Source organism: Oryctolagus cuniculus, chromosome 9 (assembly GCF_051225735.1).
Source record: "Oryctolagus cuniculus isolate XC-2025 breed Fujian yellow rabbit chromosome 9, ASM5122573v1, whole genome shotgun sequence".
Taxonomy (NCBI): domain Eukaryota; kingdom Metazoa; phylum Chordata; class Mammalia; order Lagomorpha; family Leporidae; genus Oryctolagus; species Oryctolagus cuniculus.
The window spans coordinates 126843099-126860446 of NC_142875.1; the positions used below are offsets into that span (position 1 = coordinate 126843099).

Below are 17348 nucleotides of genomic sequence, written 5' to 3' on the forward strand. Positions count from 1 at the left end.
TCAGCACACAGTGCTGCGCTTTCTTTTCATTGTTTCTTCATCCCCATGTGAGATCAGAGCCAATAAACACCATCTTAGAAGTAATCAGAGAAAAGGCAGCCAGAACCCGGCCACACTGGGCAGTCAGCTCCGGGAACTCCTGGGCTGCCTTTGCTACATGAGCAGTGTCACTCTTGGACACTGCCATGTCTGTCTTCACGGGGCCAAACTTCCTGTTACACGGTAGAGCAGAAATTTTAAAAGTGCTTATTAGAGGTGTAACAGGTGAGGCTCGTAGCAGACGAAAGGGAAGCACTGACCATTACAGCTGGGAAGACGGTCAGTGGACACAGGCTCATCAATGCTCTGAGCAAAATTAGACAGCTGAGTACAGAACAGGTGAGATACCACTGTGGTTTGAATCCAACAGGGCTCCCGACTCACACAGATGGTTCAGTCTTGAAGTCACAAACTGAATCCCACTCACGGTGTCCAGCAGGTAGCCCTCGCAGCCCCAGGCCCACCTGGGGTCGCCCAGCGAGCTGCCTGGGGAAGGTACTCTTCTCCAGAGGATGTGGTTATAGAAGCCTGAGTTGGGCTGAGCCCCCTGCTCGGCTCCTACGCATGCCTTGCCACCTGCCAGCCTCCCCAGACGGCTGACCCCCTGGGGCTATCCCAGCCCTCGACTGGGAGCCTTCGGTGCCTAAACCCAAATATTTAAGCCCTTTCCTTCCTAAGTAGCTTCTCTTAGGAATGTTGCTGCAGAACCGAAAAGCTGACCAGTACAGATACTAACTCCCATCTCACAGCTACACAGGGAGTACAGAACTGGGCTTTCTGTGGGCGTATTAAAGTGGTAGCCCCGAACACAGGCAGTAACTGTTCATGTGGACATAGACCAGGCTGGCTGTGGCATCACAGAGAACAGTTCTGCTTCAGAAAATCCATCCATCCATCCATCCGGTCCCTCAACAAACATGGCAGGTGCATCATCCCCCCACCGAGTATGTGGTACAAACAGCAGTGACTAAGACAGAACATCTCCCCTCTCGCACACAAGCAAGTGGAATCTGCACACGGAGGTGGCATTACAAGGCAGGTGTCAGTGTCATAGGAGGTGCACATGGCACTTGGGAGGCTTGCCGGAGTGGCACCAGACCGGGAGTGACAGAGATACCGTTACACCTTCACGACTCAAACGCCCGAGGATATGGCTCACCATGAACTTCACCACCCACGTCCTATGACGTGTGCAAAATCATCTCTGTTGACCTGAGATTTTAAACACAGCTTTGTAACCAAGCCAGGCAAGCCCAGAGGTATTTTAATCTGAAAGGAAAGAAGTGGATGCGCTCCCAGTCTCCCGTGCTGAGACGCACAGGTAAGCAAGAGCTCTCGAGCACGGTTACCTTGGTACCTGACCGCGGTTTACTCTTCCTTGCACCTTCTTGCTGCTCCTCAATAAGCCAAGAGATCACCGTTTTCATCCGTAACCTGTTTTCTCGGGGGGACTTACAAGCTGAGTTCAAAATTGAAATGCAATTTCCAAAGTACCAGGCAGTAATGGGATCTGGAAGACCTGTGTGCCAGCGGCACAGCATCACAGCCTGCACTCCCACTTCCCCTAGGGGCATTCGCAAGGCTCTGTGCAAAATGTCTTCAATCTGCCTTTCCTTTCTCTGCACTCTGAATTTCAAGACATGATGCACTCCACTGTCTATAAAAGCAAACAGGAACCACCCCAGTAGGAAAATATACCCTACAGGCGTTTAAAATAAATCGCGCCTGGTCTGCATGGGAAAAGCCTTTCTCTTAAAGAGCAGGAATATTGAATCGCTAATGCTCCATGTCAGCCACTCACCTGCCTTCCGCCTGGCAAGAAGCTCTGAGCCAACTCGGGTCCTTCCTGCTCTCTCTCCACTCCTGAGTGCCACAGGAAGTCACTGTAAGCTACTGATGGCACAGCTTTCGTTACAAGTGGCTGTGGCACTGGGGTTCCCACGCAAGGCTCAGGGCTCACGGGGGCAGGCATGGAATGGGCCTCCAGCGAAACATAACACAGTCCACACTGCCACTGTTCCCAGGCTGCCAAAGGAGGACTCCCGACTGTGGCTGTGCGGGGCCACCTGACAGCGTGCAAGCCTGCCCGACAGCCAACCGTGAGAGCTCGGGCTGCAGCAGCCCTGACACAGCGTAGCACGGCGGTTCGCCAGCATCTTGGTTTCAGAACTCATCTAATCTCTACAGATCACTCGGGACCCCACAGAGCTTCTGTGCATGTGGGCATGTTGTCAGTGTTTACTACAAGAGAAAGGAAGTTGGCCAATTTAAAAAATATTCACCAGTGCATCTAAAAAGATAAACAGCCTAAGACCTCCTGTTGGAGGAAGGCCCCCACCCCTCCCATCCCCACAGCCCTCGCACTGTCCATTCCCCCAGCTGGAAAAGCTTCTGATCCCATTTTAACCCATTCAGGTATGGGACGAGTGTTCTCCTGGCCAACCGCCTGCACCGCTGAAAGCCCCGTGCCATTGGCAAGGCCAGTCCTTTCTCACGGGGCGTTCCCTTTGGACGTCTGTCACCCCTGTGCCGGATGCTGGGCAGGGGCTGCAGCCCTGGGCCGGGCGTAGCCAGATCTCCTCCAAAATCTATGGACTCCAAGCACAGGCCACTACCTCGCTATTGCAACAACCTCCAGCACTGGGGGGCTCGAAAAACAGGCGCTGAACAAATTCAGGAACCACATTCGCACATCAGGGTGCAGCTCCAAGACGACTAAGTCACACGTGCAGCGGCGTCCACGGCTGAGCCCACCCCAAAGCAGCACTTGTACGAGAGACACTGAGCCCGGACCTTTGATCTGATCTATAGTCTCAGCTTAGATTTTATTCTTTCCATTTCTTATCACTCTTCTATCAAGTGAAGTCATTTCCTAAAATACATGACGAGAAAATATTTTAAGTGTTGTCCTATTAATTAACTGAGTTTTTCTGTAGGCTGCAAACCCGGGGCTTCTGATAATTTACAGTGGGTCAGAGTCATAAACAATGTTCATTTTATTTCCTTTGTCGTTAGCGGAATGCAAAGCCGTATAATCTATGGCAAGAGCAGTCTGGTTACGAACGGCTGTGGGCTTATAAACACTTACAGTCCTGTCTGCTGAGCCGGAGCCCGGCCAGACCGGCCTGGGGTGACTCTCCAGGCTGCTTCCTGCCTCACTTCTCCTGCTGTCGCTGCTACAGTGGGCGCAGAACGTCACCTCTCCACTGCAGACGTCCGCGACAGCTCCTCCTGTCCCTGCTCCGTCTCTGCCCCTCTTTTGTCCCCCCTGCTGCAGCCACCCCACTGCCACAGCCTCACCCTGAAACCACAGCGTCACAGTCGTCCGCAGCCCAGCTGTCGCTGTCATGTAATTCTTATCCTGAACATCACTGAAGAGAGAGACAGACAGACAGAGCTCCTGTCTTCCGGTGCGTTCTCCCAATGCCCATGACGGCCAGGGCTGGGCAGGTGCTGAAGCTGGGAACCGGGGACTCACTCCAGGCCTCCCACCTGGGTGGCGGGGACCCAGTGACGTGAGTCACCACCGCTGCCTTCCAGGGTCTGCATTCCCGGAGGCGGGAGCTGGCGCTGGGAAAGGAATGCAGGCATTTGGTTTTACCTGACGGCACAAACGCCCACTCCCTGGAGAACAACGTTTCGCCTTGGCTCTGCCATCAGTTACCTGTGAGACACTGGCGGCCACTTAATTTTGTGCACCTTGCATTTGTATCTGTACAATGAGAAGCTTAAAGATTCTTTACGTTTTTTACCTATAGTATTCTCCATTTTCCCCTCAGGGAAGTTTTGCCTGCTCGCCGAATGGTTTTGTTTGTTGCAAGGCCTCAATCTACGTTTCTAGCTCTGGTTTCTGTCACCATCACACCTGTGACCATTTGCCATTTTCTCTTAAATATGTCATCAGCAGTCAAGATGTAAAGGGTGCACACCTTTGGTGGCAGAGTGCATGGGCACCACTCTTCTGGGGAGCAATGTAACAGCATGTCTCAAGAGTCATAAATATGTTCAGAGTCTTCGACACAGGAATCCTCCTTGAGGGAATATATCATTAAATCAAAACTCTGCAAAGGGCCAGTGCTGTGGCATAGCAGGTAATGCTACCTCCTATGATACTGGGATCTCCGTTACTATGCCTCTCAAATAATAAATAATCTTTTTTTAAAAAAAAATAATTCAATGACCAAGTTTTGGGATGCAATTATGTGAACTATGACACATCATTCTGATAAACTAGTGAGCACCTACTAAAATGGTATCGATGAAGACCATTCAGGACCATGAAAAAACACAGAATTCCATGCATAATTCAATGGCAAATGAAAAGGACAGGACACAAAGTATATGTAAATATAAGTATGAAAACACAATACATATATTTAAAAGACCTGCATTATCTAAAAACCAGCACTATTTTTTTTCTGGATTATTATATTATGGCTAAAATGTCTATTTTATTTCCCTTGACTTTTCACACTTCCCATTTTATATTGGAAAAACTTGCTGCATTGGATACAAATGTTTCCGTCTTACAATCCCACTTCCTCCTGGTTCTCCACAGCCATCAGGGGTCATCAGTGGCCGCTGGTATTGTCACTCTTCAGTGCCGTGCCCTGGGCTTCCCTAAATGTCTATTTTTCTTTTCCTTTTGACTATCACATGATAGTCCCTAAGTACAAACAGAACCCTTTCCCACAAAATTCCATCCATTTCCTCAATTTTCTTCCTGCAACAAAGCTCTCGACCACTCATCCCAGAACACAGTGCAAAGCCTCACCAAGACACTCCACGTCTCCCCAATGCAGTTTTCTCCCTGCATGTTAGAACCCTCTGCTCACACAGCTGGCTGTGCTCCCCATTACCTCTCAGTTTCAGACGTGAGTTGCATGGTGGCCTTCATACGCTCCCCTCTACAATAGCTTTTCGACTTAGAAAGCCATTTTTGAGGGTTCCCGTTCTCAAATCCTCTACTTTGCCCAAAGAGATTTACTTGTCACTTGCAAGTTCCAACAGGCTAAGGGTCACAATATCAGCTGCAGAGAAACTCTACCAGGAGTTCCCGCCAGAAGGTCTGATGGACGCTGAGGATGGGAAAGCATCAAGAGAGAGCATGCTGACATCAGAGCGAGGCGCCCCAACCGACCTGGTTCCTCTCTGTGACAGAACCACAGGCTCACGTCAGGGGAGGGCCTGCAGCAGATGTCTCAAGGCATCCCAGACGTCAGTATAACTCGATAAATTCAACAAAGGTTGAGTAACTTTCTCCAGAGTCCTGGATAACACAGAGGTCAACCTAGGGAGGTTGACTATAGATTGGGAACTTCAGAAAGGTCATGGGAAAAAATAGAAATAAGAAGTAAGTTTATTTTGCTGCAAAAATTAAAAAAAAATCAATCCATAATGTTTTCACGATATGCACTTTCCATGAACTTCTGGAAGACCCCTTGTACACTTCAGAGCTTCCTCCCTGCAACTGATGTCCACAGCACTTGTTTTCCTAAATGAAAGGTGTAAGCTGGTTTTGTCCAATCTGCCAAGTGCAATAGCTGCAAAGGGCGGTCGTCCATTGGATGGCAAAGGAACAAAAGGATGAAGGAGACCCAGAACATCAGAAACTTCAGGTTGACAAAATGCAAAGAGATGAACCCTTTCTTTCAGGGTCTGGAAATCTGCTTGCAAACTGCATGATTTCTGCTCAGCTTAGGCAAGTGTTTGCTAGCATTAGATTGGCCCACAGTCCCAGGCGGGTTGGGCAATGCAGGGAGACAGAGGGTGGCTCTGGGGACAATCTATAGAGCGGGGAAATGGTTTCAGCAGAGGGCTGCAGATGGACCGAGGCTTGGAAACACGGCTTTCACGTACTTGGGGGCCGGGCATGCTGGGATGCGACAACGGGTGTCGCGACCCTGCTTGGGATGCCTGCATCCCACGTCTGAGTGTGCGAGTGCAAGTCCTGGCTCTGCTCCCAACTCCAGCTTCCTGCTAATGTGCACACACAGGAGGCAGTCGGCGATGCCTCAGCTACTGGCTCCCTGCCAGCCACGTGGGAGAATCAGACTGAGTTCCCAGCTCCTGGCTTTGGCCTGGCCCAGCTCGGCTGCTGCAGATATTTGGGGAGATCTCTCTCTTTCTCTCTCTGTCCCTCAGCCTTTCAAATAAATAAAATGAAATACATAAATAAAGCAGTACCATCAAGAAATGAATTCACTTGCTGTCCAAGAATGGTAAGCTAGATGGTTTCGCCTAACGCTTTCTCTGTGCCTGACTTGTGCATTTGAAGATTACTTTATTAACAAAGAATTCAAAGCAGGTCAGAGAGGGGAAGCGGTCCTCAGTTGTGCATAGCAGCTCCTCCGCTCCTTTCATGTTAAAGCCAGTTGCCCAAAGGGCAGAAGAAAGAACGTTTCCATCCTTCCTCATCTTTCCTGGCTGTCAGAGCACATGACGCCCCTATCTGAAAGGCTGCCGAAAGACGACAGTTACCCTTGAGCTCAAGAAACGAGCCTGGTCACAGCCATAACTCGTTTCTCTTAAAACTTACTCACAATTCAACTATGTGCAAGGAAACAGTTTTCATCAGTTTGCCATTTTGGTTCACAACAACTAAAATGATCAGGTAATCCAGTTTAAATAAGCCATCTGACACATTACTTGGACATAACTGAGCAAAAAGTACAGATGCTACCCCATTTTAACTCCCACCTGTCATAAAATCTGTTAACATTAGGGGTGAATTCTAAGATATTGCAGAATGGACTAAAATGAATTTCAAGGCCACTAAAAATCTGGATTATTTTGAAAACAGCAAATTTTTATGAATTCAGAGTTAACCAATTTAGAAAAAGAATAGTGTCAGCTCAAGTAAAACTTTGTGATACCTATTAAGGCAAATTGTTTTTCATATTAACATATTAATAATTTTGTATAGAAACAATAGCACTAATTACAGCGGAACCCAAAATTACTTGCTACAGTGTTCATTAGCACTTGGTTGATACTGAACAAAACAATTTCTGATATTCTTAAGATAGTTGAGCCATTAGAGACACAACATATAGTTGCTGATTTTCAGATTTGGGAACTGAGACTCAGAGGATTCCGTGCACAAACTTGAGCAAAGGGAGGTCTGGGGGCAGATCTCTCAGGTCATTGACAAACGCTGTCAATACCGTATCACAGGTAATGGAAACCCACAGCTAAGTCAAGAGATGCTGTGCAGATGCCTGCATTATTCAGTAGACTGCGCTAAACCCGAAAGAGGGAACAGGTATACAGGATTCCAAAGAAATCCGCGGTCATAGCAAGGAAGGTAAAGCTGGAAAGCTAAAGGTAACACAAGGCTTAAATTTTAGCACAAGATTGGTTTGCATGCTGATGTGGGTTTACATTTATGAAGCAAGGAGCAAAGACCACTCCCCAAGAGAAGGGGAGGTGCACAGATGCTGGAGGGGGCGGGGTGCAGAGGAAGACCAATTGCACAGGGCGGATTGAGGAGTAGAGCAAGAGAAGACACTGGCACTATAGGAAGACATAACTGAACAGAAATTTCATTTAAAGATGTTGTTCTCCATCTACTAGAAGCACAGAGCAAAATAGAGAGCAAGAGAGAGAGATTGAGACTGAGATTGAGACATCTTCCAGCTGCTGGTTCACTCCCCAAATGCCTGCAACAGCCAATGCTCCCACATGGGTTGCAGGGACCCAGCATTTGAGCCATCATCTGCTGTGTCCCAGGATGTAGCAGCAGGAAATTGGATCAGATACAAAAAAGCTGGTACTCAAATTGACACTCCACTATGAGACAGGAGCATGCCAAGCGGACGCTTAACCACTACACCACAATACCTACCCCAACTCCATTTATAAAGAACCCCCCAAAACTCACATGCTGGGCTAGCAGTGGGACAGGTAACTGATAGTATCACTCATGGTAAGGGCAATTTTCATTACAAAAGATACTGAACTATTAATGCCACATTTAATCTACTTACTTATGCCTCATCATTCCACAAAGAAATTGAGACAGCTTTCAAAGACACAGCACATAAACTGAAGAGAAAAACTATTACGGAAAATGATTAGCCCAGCAGTGAAATGAGCACTCGCAGCTACAGCAGACCAGATGGCTGCTGGTTAGGAGCAAGCAGAGGGCTGCTGGAGACGGAGCTGACCTTGCAGCAACTGCAACATTTTTCATGCAGTGGTTTAACAATAAAGCCAACATTTATAATTTAGGGAAAGTTTAACATTTCCCGATACTGTAGTGGGAAAGAAACTTCTCTCCAATAGAGTCCACATATGGCCACTGAAGGATGTCACCACGGTGATGGAAGAGGTCTCCTGATTCCAGTGACAAAGCACAGTCCACACAGCTCTTTCTCATACCACCCTTAAGCCTAAGTCAACAGCATCACACTGAGGCACGATTCAGTTACAAAACCGCACAGCTGCGGTAGGTGCTGTGGTGCAGGTGAAAGCCCTGGCCTGCAGCACCGGCCTCCCAGAATTGCACTGGTTCATGTCCCAGTGGCTCCACTTCCGATCTACTCTCTGCTATGGCCTGAGAAAGCAGTAAAAGATGGCCCAAGTGCTTGGGCCCCTGCACCTGCGTGAGAGACCCGGAAGATCTTGGCTTTGGATCAGCTCAGTTCTGGCCGTTGTGGTCATTTGGGGAATGAACCAGCAAATGGAAGACTTCTCTCTCCCCTTCTCTGGCTATCTCTCTCTCTCTCTCTCTCTCTGACAGGCAGAGTGGACAGTGAGAGAGACAGAGAGAAAGGTCATCCTTTGCCATTGGTTCACCCTCCAATGGCTGGCGCACTGCGCTGATCCAAAGGCAGGAGCCAGGTGCTTCTCCTGGTCTCCCATGGGGTACAGGGCCCAAGCACTTGGGCCATCCTCTCCACTACACTCCCAGGCCACAGCAGAGAGCTGGCCTGGAAGAGGGACAACCAGGACAGAATCCAGCGCCCCGACCGGGACTAGAAACCGGTGTGCTGGCTACCTCTCTCTTTAACTTTGTCTTTCAAATAAATAAACCTTAAAAAAAAAAAAAAGGCATGGTCCACACACACCTCCACTTGTAATAAAAAAGAGCAAAACTGGGAATAAACTCTGGATCTGCAAGTCGCCAAGTTCTTCCATTCATATTGGATACTGGGTCATGTATTCTCTCCACCGAAGTTCACTGACCACTTGCAAGGTGACAGACACAAGCAACAATAAAACACACAGCCATTCTCACAAGTACTCTAGAGGTGGGACAAAGACACCACTGAACACCCCCATGTCACCTGGTGACGCCTGCTACGGGGAAATGACGCAGGACAAGGTGACGGGCAGTGGGTGGGCCATGCACAGCTGCTGTTTACCGAGGGTCATCATGGATGCAGCACCACTGGGGAGAGATGAGAGGGAAGCTACAAGCAGCTGGAGTGGGCGGTGCCAAGGCCCTGCTGGGCATGGCTGAGCGACTGTGGGACACCCAGAGCAGCAGAGGCAGGGTGAGGGAGGGTCTCAGGAAAATGAAGGAGCCCAAGTCTTCTTCAGAAGACCCTAGTGTGTCTGCTTCGCCTCTGCAGACTGCCAGACTATTCCAGAACATGGCCACGATCAGCTCAGCTTCAACCCTGCACTAAAAGACACCTTCAGACACCCAGCAGAGACAGGCGCAGCCCCGCTACACTGTACGGAGACTATCAGAACAAGGGCACTAGGCTGATAGTGTCTACCTCTACACAGCCACCGAACGTTCTCACTTGGCTTCTTCGTGAAGCCTCCAGTAGTTTTGAAAACAAACTGCACCCTGTGTAACTGACCTGCACCCTGTATAACCGACACGCACCCTGTGTAACCAACATGCACCCTGTGTAACTGACATGCACCCTGTGTAACTGACACGCACCCTGTGTAACCAACATGCACCCTGTGTAACTGACATGCACCCTGTGTAACTGACATGCACCCCATGTAACCCTGTTTGTCAATGCAACCTAACTCATCCTGGGCTCCGCAATGCGGTGACAAATCACTCAGACAGAGGAGTGGATTCAAGCACACCTCCATGTTATACCACGAAGCAATCTTCTCCCACAGTCTGCTGAGATCCAACAGATACCCAGACAAAAAGGATCTACAAGAGTACTGGCAACTGGATCCACACGGAGTTCAGAGAGCTTTAGCCCTTACAAACTCGCCAGATGGGACAAGTAAATAGTAAGGAACACAGCAAACGCCGTGTCTCGGTCTGGACAAGTTTGTCCTTTGGTCACAGAGAACGCATCCATGGCCGACAGTGCACACGCTGGGGACAAGGACCCACCCACTGCACAGAGAACACAGGGAGAGAAAACTAGGCTGCAATTTCTGTCAGGATGAAAATGGGTGTACAGTTCGGGTGTGCACTATGAGCCTACAAATCAAACCTTTCGTACAATCCACGTAACGTTAATGTCTACACTCACTCGTAATATGCCTGTACCAAATTCCATAGGGATGGTTTACCTGCTCAGCCAATAAAGAAGCCAAGCTTGAATAAGCATCTGCAAACTCCGGGCCGTATCTGATGGAGTCCTTCAGTAAGGTGATAGCTTCCTCCTTCTTCTCCTGGGACCTGCAGGTGAGAAGGGAGAGCACATCCTTTCACCACACTTGGTGCAAATCATCCGATGGGAACGTAAAACGCCCTCCTCCGTGCAACGGGCAGCGACTCACGCTGCGTTTCAGTGCGAATGAATTAAACTGGCTTCTAGCAAGGTGCTGCCACATCTGTGTGAATTCTCACTGGAAATACACAGTCAGACGGCTGTGAGGCTGAGGGTTAGTCCTTGATTCAACCTTCTATTGCTAGGCACCATTGAGGGTTTCATCTAATAGTCTGTAAGTTTAGTTGCTTTTCTGGGGGGGCACCCTCAGGGTGGCACGGAGTCACCACAGCGATGCAGTAGTTGACCTAAACCCTGTGGCCTGAGCTGCCCATGGCGGCTGAGCCCCCTGCCAGGGACAAGCCAGGCTACCCTGCCAATACGCAGCTTTGGTGTTCTAAGACGGGGAAAATTCATACAGAGTCTATGCACTCAGAAAAGTAAGCCATTTTATCATCACATTGTTCCTAAAACCAGGGCTGGCTGGATCTTTTTTGCTCTGTGATTGGTTTAAAGAGGGCTGAAAGCCTGGAGGTCTTTGCTGTTTTCGTGGGTAAAGTTCTCTTTCCTGATTCTATCATGGGGAGACACTGGGTCATAATCCTGAAATCAAAATCCATAAAGAAAGAAAATGTACACTTGGCAGTGATCAACTTTGCTTCTAATACAATTCCGCAAATGCTGATCTTGTGTTACAGGCAGACATCGGAACTGTGAAAACCAAAGTGGAATGAAGAAGGGAACTCCTTGAACTGTGGAGAGCACACAGCCTAAAGGACCCGCATCCTCACCAGCTACCAGGCAGGGCTATGTGCATGCGTCTTGAGAATTCATGGGCTTAGCCATAACTGTGTACTGTTCGTTCTCATAGATTTTACTACTATTATTGATTCTTAAAACTAAAATTCTATGTGTATATTTATTGACCTATTATTACACTTACTTTCCTTTTTTAAAAAAAGTTATTTACTTATTTGACAGGTAGAGTTACAGCAACAGATGGAGAGATGGAGGAGGAGAGAAAGAGAGATCTTCTACCTGTTGGTTCACTCCCCAAAGGGCTGCAAAGGCTATAGCTAAGCCAGGCCGTAATCAGGAGCCAGGAGCTTCATCTGGGTCTCCCACATGCGTGCAGGGGTCCAAGGGCCTAAGGCATCTTCTGATGCGTTGCCAGGTGCATCAGCAGAGAGCTGGATCAAAAGTGGTGCAGCCAGGAAGCAAAGCAGCACCCATATGGAAATGCAGGGCTCTCAGGCAGCAGCTTAGCCAGTTGAGCCGCAATGCCGGCCCCTAATTATACTCATTTTTCTAACGGGAAAGTCTGCGTTCAGAGAAGTGAGGGCACGCAGCTACGTTCACATATGCAGTCTCCAGAGCACCCCTCCTCCACACCGCATCGGCTAATTCTCACCGCTTAGAAACCCAGCCCTTAGATCGTGCTGCTCTAAGTGTGATTCAGGGTGCAGCACCAACTGGAAACTTACTAGAAACGCAGAATCCCAGTCCCCATCCTGACCTACCAAATTGGACCCCGCATTTTCAAAAGATTTCCAGGCGATCTGCCCGCAGAACTGCTCTGCGAATTATCAAAAGGCAGCTGAGCCGCACGCCTGTGCCAGTTCCCTACAGCGTTACCCAACGTAGAGGGAAGGTAGGGAGAGGGAAAGTGACCTAGAGGGAAAGTGACGGTCAACCGTGCAAGTCAGAGTTCTTGGTTAACGGAAGCAGCCTGTTACAAGGTGACCTCTCCGAGCAGAGCTTCCCAGCGCAGGCCTTGGGGGCAGGAAGTCGTACTTCCAGCATCAATGCTGGATTTACTGAGGCAATTGCACAAGCATTTATCATTGTCTGCCATGTGCCAGGCGCTAAGCTAAGGTCTAGCCAACTCCGACGTGCTCCTGGGGAGGCCGTCACGATCTAGAGTGTGACACCGGTGTCTTCACAGGGACTGTCCCGTGGACAAGTGCGGCTCCAGAGCTGCAAGGTGGAAACAGATCTGTGTTGCAGACCTCAGCGCTTTCTTGTTGTTTCAATGCACATTTAAATAACGTCTGCAAAACCCCATATGCTCCTGCACACTCGAGTTCTGCTCTAACGTATCCTTTCCACTAATGACTCCACTGGCACACATCTTTATAATTAAAATCTATTTTTTAAATCCTGGTAATTTGACTGTGGTTTTACAGTCCGCAGAACTCTTCCTCCAAGGATTCTGTAAATCTTCACTAACATCCATCCGGAACTCCTCCCAAACTCCAAAGGAATATACAGACTTAGGCTGAAAGTCCCTGAGGGCATAATTTAGCTGGGATATTCATCAAAATCAGCAGAGAAAAGCCAACAGCTTGATAGAAATGATTGAGTGCTTTGTACTTGTCATGGCTCACATCTGTTAGAAAGGAAACTTAATTTTTTAAAAAAATATAAATAAATAAATAAAAAAATACATATGTATGAACTCAGCAAGACTGGCTGGCATTTAAGACTATCTAGAGATACACCTGTAAATACTTCAGGTCTCCCAGGAACATTCCTGAGACACACACAGTGATTAACCTCAGTGAGCTTGTATTCTCTATGGAAAAAGCTCTATCTCGTGGCGGGTGTTTGGCATAGAGGTTAAGGCACCACATCCCATATCAGAGAGCCAAGGTTTGCATCTCAGCACTGCTCTGGATTCCTGCTTCCTGCTAACGCACGCCCTGGGAAGCAGCAGTCGATGGCTCAAGCAGTTGGGTCCTAGTCACTCATGTGGAGAACCTGGATGGAGGTCCTGGCTCCTGGTTGCAGCCTGACCCAGCCCCACCTCTCCCAGGAATTTGGGGAGTGAACCAGCAGATGAAAGATTCTCTGTATATGTGTCTCTCTCCGTCTTACTACCTTTCAAACACAATAGTAATAGGGAATAAATGCAGAAAATATTTTAAATTCTAAAAATCCTTCGAGGGACTGCCAGACCTTAAGAAAACTCACCACGTGGTTAGTTTCACACGTGAGGATGACAAGGTGCAAATACTGAAGATCCTTCCTCCAGGCCTGCATGCTTGGGTGGCTCTGGGTTTGTCTGGGAGCCTTTGGGGTCAGACTAACTGACAGCATGTGCCACTAGGGGAGGGGTTTTACAAGGTCCTTTTAAGAAAGCCCAAAACATTGCTAAGTGGTCAGTTATTTCTCCCATAGCCTCTCTTGCTTATTACCCTCTGGTGGCAGCTTAAGAAACACCTATGATTTTGACACAAACCTGTATGGAAAATAATTCATGTAAATGAAGCTTCCTTGGTCTTGTAGCTATGGCTACTGTGTGGGCACTAAACGTTACTGCAAGCTGTCTGTCTCAGTGGCATAGGCTGCTCTGCCAACCACCCACGACAGGGGCAGCGTTCCACATCTCTGCTGGATCCCTGCAGTCCAGAGCGCACCTCGCTCACCTGAGCTTGTAACCTCTTTGTTCACACACCTGCTGCCAGCTCTTTTCTTCCTCCACATACTGCATACAGACGGCTGAAAGACATGTGTCTACAACACTGCTTTCCACGTGTTCTCTAACACCAAACTCTTGACTAACGCCCATCTGCCAACAGACGGATTCAGTCTGAAGCCCCGCAATACAGTTCTGACCAGTACTCCAACATACCCAGGCACCCCTGCTCCAGCCAGGCTCGACAGCCTTTGCCACCTGTGCTACAACCCAGCACATCAGCCACTGCACAGCCTCTCTGTCTGCAGTGTCCCTCAACCTCATCTGGACTGCTTTAAAACAGGCTTTAGAGTTCCCTGGTTAAGCCCCTTAATAGGATGCTCTCACGTGTTTATGTCAACTGCTCAGTTTTAGGAATCAGGGAGAGAATCGGATGTTCCTGAATTACAGGGGTGGAAGACGAGACCGAGAAAGCCTCCACGATTTGCCCTGGTCCCAAGAGCAAAAGAAGGACTGGTCCCTGTGGTCTTGTGCCCCTCAACCTGGCAATCCCACCACGGCAATTCACAGGGGGCTCTGCCCTGCCCCCACGCCACTCCTGGTTGTGCAGGGAAGCTTCCCTGACCAGCCCAGGATGGGATGAAGTATCATCCTGTCATCAGAGCTCCTGAACACGTAACACAGCAAGAACAAACACGCACACACACACGTGTACATATAACCTGTATCACCTTCCTGATGATTCCGGAGTGTCCTTTGGGTCTCCCATGTGGGTGCATTGGCCCAAGGACCTGAGCCATCTTCTGTCACTTTTCCCAGGCCATTAGCATGGAGCTGATGTGAAGAGGAGCAGCTGGGACTCCAATCAGTGTCCAAATGGGATACGAGTGCTGCAGGTGGCAGCTTAACCCCCGTGCCACAGCGCCAGCCCCTCCTTATGTTTGTAGATTACTTTTCTTAATGGCTCTTGAAAAGCACCTCAAATTTTAGTCATGGTGCAAATGTAATAAATAACACATTTGTAGAACAAACTCATAGCTCATAGCACATCCTTCAAAACCAGAACATTCAAATGCAAAGGCAGTACACACTCTTAGTTTTAATTTTAAAAAGATACACATTAGAATTGAACTACTATACTGTTTCCTTTTTGCAGTGAGAAGACACGTGTTTTGTGGTGAGCAATGGTTTACCAAACACTACACTAAATCCAAGGGACAGATCCCAAGTACAGCTGCTTCCTAACCCAACCCACGCTGAGCTTCGCCAGTGGGACATCATCTTGTTGGATTTAATTTTTTAAAAACATTTGTTTTATTTATTTGAAAGACAGAGATACAGAGAGAGGTAGAGCCAGAGAGAGAGAGGGGGGTCTTCCATCTACTGATTGGCTCCCCAAATGACTGTAACGGCCAGAGCTACGCCGATCCGAAGCCAGGAACCAGGAGCTTCATCCAGGTCTCCCACATGGGTGCAGGGGCCCAAGGAGTTGGGCCATCTTGTACTGCTTTCCCAGGCCCTAGCAAAGAGCTCGATCAGAAGTGGAGCAGCCAGGACTCGAACCAGCGCCCATAGGGGATGCCAGTGCTGCAGGCTGGGGCTTTAACCCGCTACGCCACAATGCGAACCCCCTGAATTTGTAAAATCAAGAAGAATATGAGACTTCTGAAAGTCTTTCCTAAATAACAGTTGTCTGCATTTCAGACTATGCACAAAAATTTAGATGTCAGAGTTAACTTTCTTTACATGTAATACCATAAAAGACTGGCAATATGATAATCAGCACGCCTAAATTCATAGCCTTGTATTAAGCATAAAATAACACCAGTTACAAAGAGTTATCACCCCCTGAAATTCTGTCGGACAAACATGGATGCCCTGCAGATAGTCCCAAACCAATCTGCTGGCGTAATGACCACAGAAAGGGGAGGCTTTGCCCAGGTGCAGGGGCTGCCGGGGCAGTGAGAGGACACAGGGAAGTCCTGCTATGAAAGCATTTGCTAGGGACTGGTATTATAGACCTAGCAGGGTAGGCCTCTGGCAACAGTTCCAGTCCTGACTGCTCCACTTCCAACTGAGCTCCCTGCTATGGCCTGGGAAAGCAGTGGAGGACGGCCCAACTCCTTGGGCCCCTGCACCCACATGGGAGACCTGGATGATGCTCCTGGCCCCTGGCTTCGTCCTAGACCAGCTTCAGCTGCTGCAGCCATTTGGGGAGCAAACTAGCAGAGGGAAAGGTATCTCCCAAGATATCTCTCTTCTCTCCTCTCTCACTCCCCACCCCGTGTGTGTGTGTGTGTGTGTGTGTGTGTGTGTCTCACCTCACCTTATGGCTTGAGCAGACAGCATCACTTCCACCTGCACCGTCAGCTTCCCATTTGTGTCCTGGCAGCTCTGCTTCCGAGCCAGCTCCCTGCTGAAGCACTTGGGGAACGCAGCAGCAGGTGGCCTGCGTGCCTGGGCCCCTGCAGGTGGCAGACCCGGATGGAATTCCAGGCTCCCAGTTTTAGTCTGGCCCAGCCCTGGCCACTGAAGTCATCTGGGGAGTGCATCAGCAGATGAAAGAGCTCTTGCTTTCTCTCCTCTCTCTATCCTGTGCTCTCTGTTACTTTGCATTTAAAGTAAGTAAATAAATACACAAATAAATAAAGGCTTGAATGAAACAGAAAATTAATTGGTCAATAAACAGACACAAGCAAACTCTAGTACACACCACATCCAGTTAACCGTGGACACACTGTGAGTGTGGAGACTCAGAGGGGCACACTTAGGTCTCTCAGAGCTTATGTTCCAGGGGCTCACCCAGGACTGATGGGTCTATGTGGGGGCCCTTGGAGAGGTGGGAAAGCAGGCAAGACTGCCCTTAGCAGCCTGCATTTCTGGGTCTGTTAGGGTCACCAGCTGGTGACTGCTATCCACCCATGATGGTAAATATTTTTTAAGACTTATTCATGTATTTGACAGAGTTACATAGAGAGAAAAGGAGAGGCAGAGAGAGAGAGAGAGAGAGGGAGAGAGAGAGAAAGAGAGAGGTCTTCCATCTGCTGGTTCACTCCCCAGATGGCCACAATGGCTGGAATTGTGCCAATCTGAAGCCAGGAGCTTCTTCCGGGTTTCCCACGCAGGTGCAGGAGTCCAAGCACTTGGGCCATCTTCTACTGCTTTCCCAGGCCACAGCAGAGAGCTGGACTGGAAGTGGAGCAGCCAGGTCTCAAACCAGTGCTCATATGGGATGTCAGCACGGCAGGCGG

The 17348-nt window shown here is 48.9% G+C and overlaps 1 protein-coding gene across 3 annotated transcripts in view; it reads right to left on the reverse strand.

Moving 5' to 3' along the window:
* TMTC1 (transmembrane O-mannosyltransferase targeting cadherins 1) overlaps window positions 1-17348 on the reverse strand; it is a 256056-nt gene that overhangs the window by 21621 nt on the left and 217087 nt on the right. For all 3 annotated transcript variants that reach the window (XM_070049600.2, XM_070049599.2, XR_016213670.1), the window contains one exon: window positions 10540-10648. In XM_070049600.2, coding sequence (XP_069905701.2) covers window positions 10540-10648 — 109 coding nt within the window. Of the gene's footprint in view, window positions 1-10539; window positions 10649-17348 lie in introns of those variants that run through there.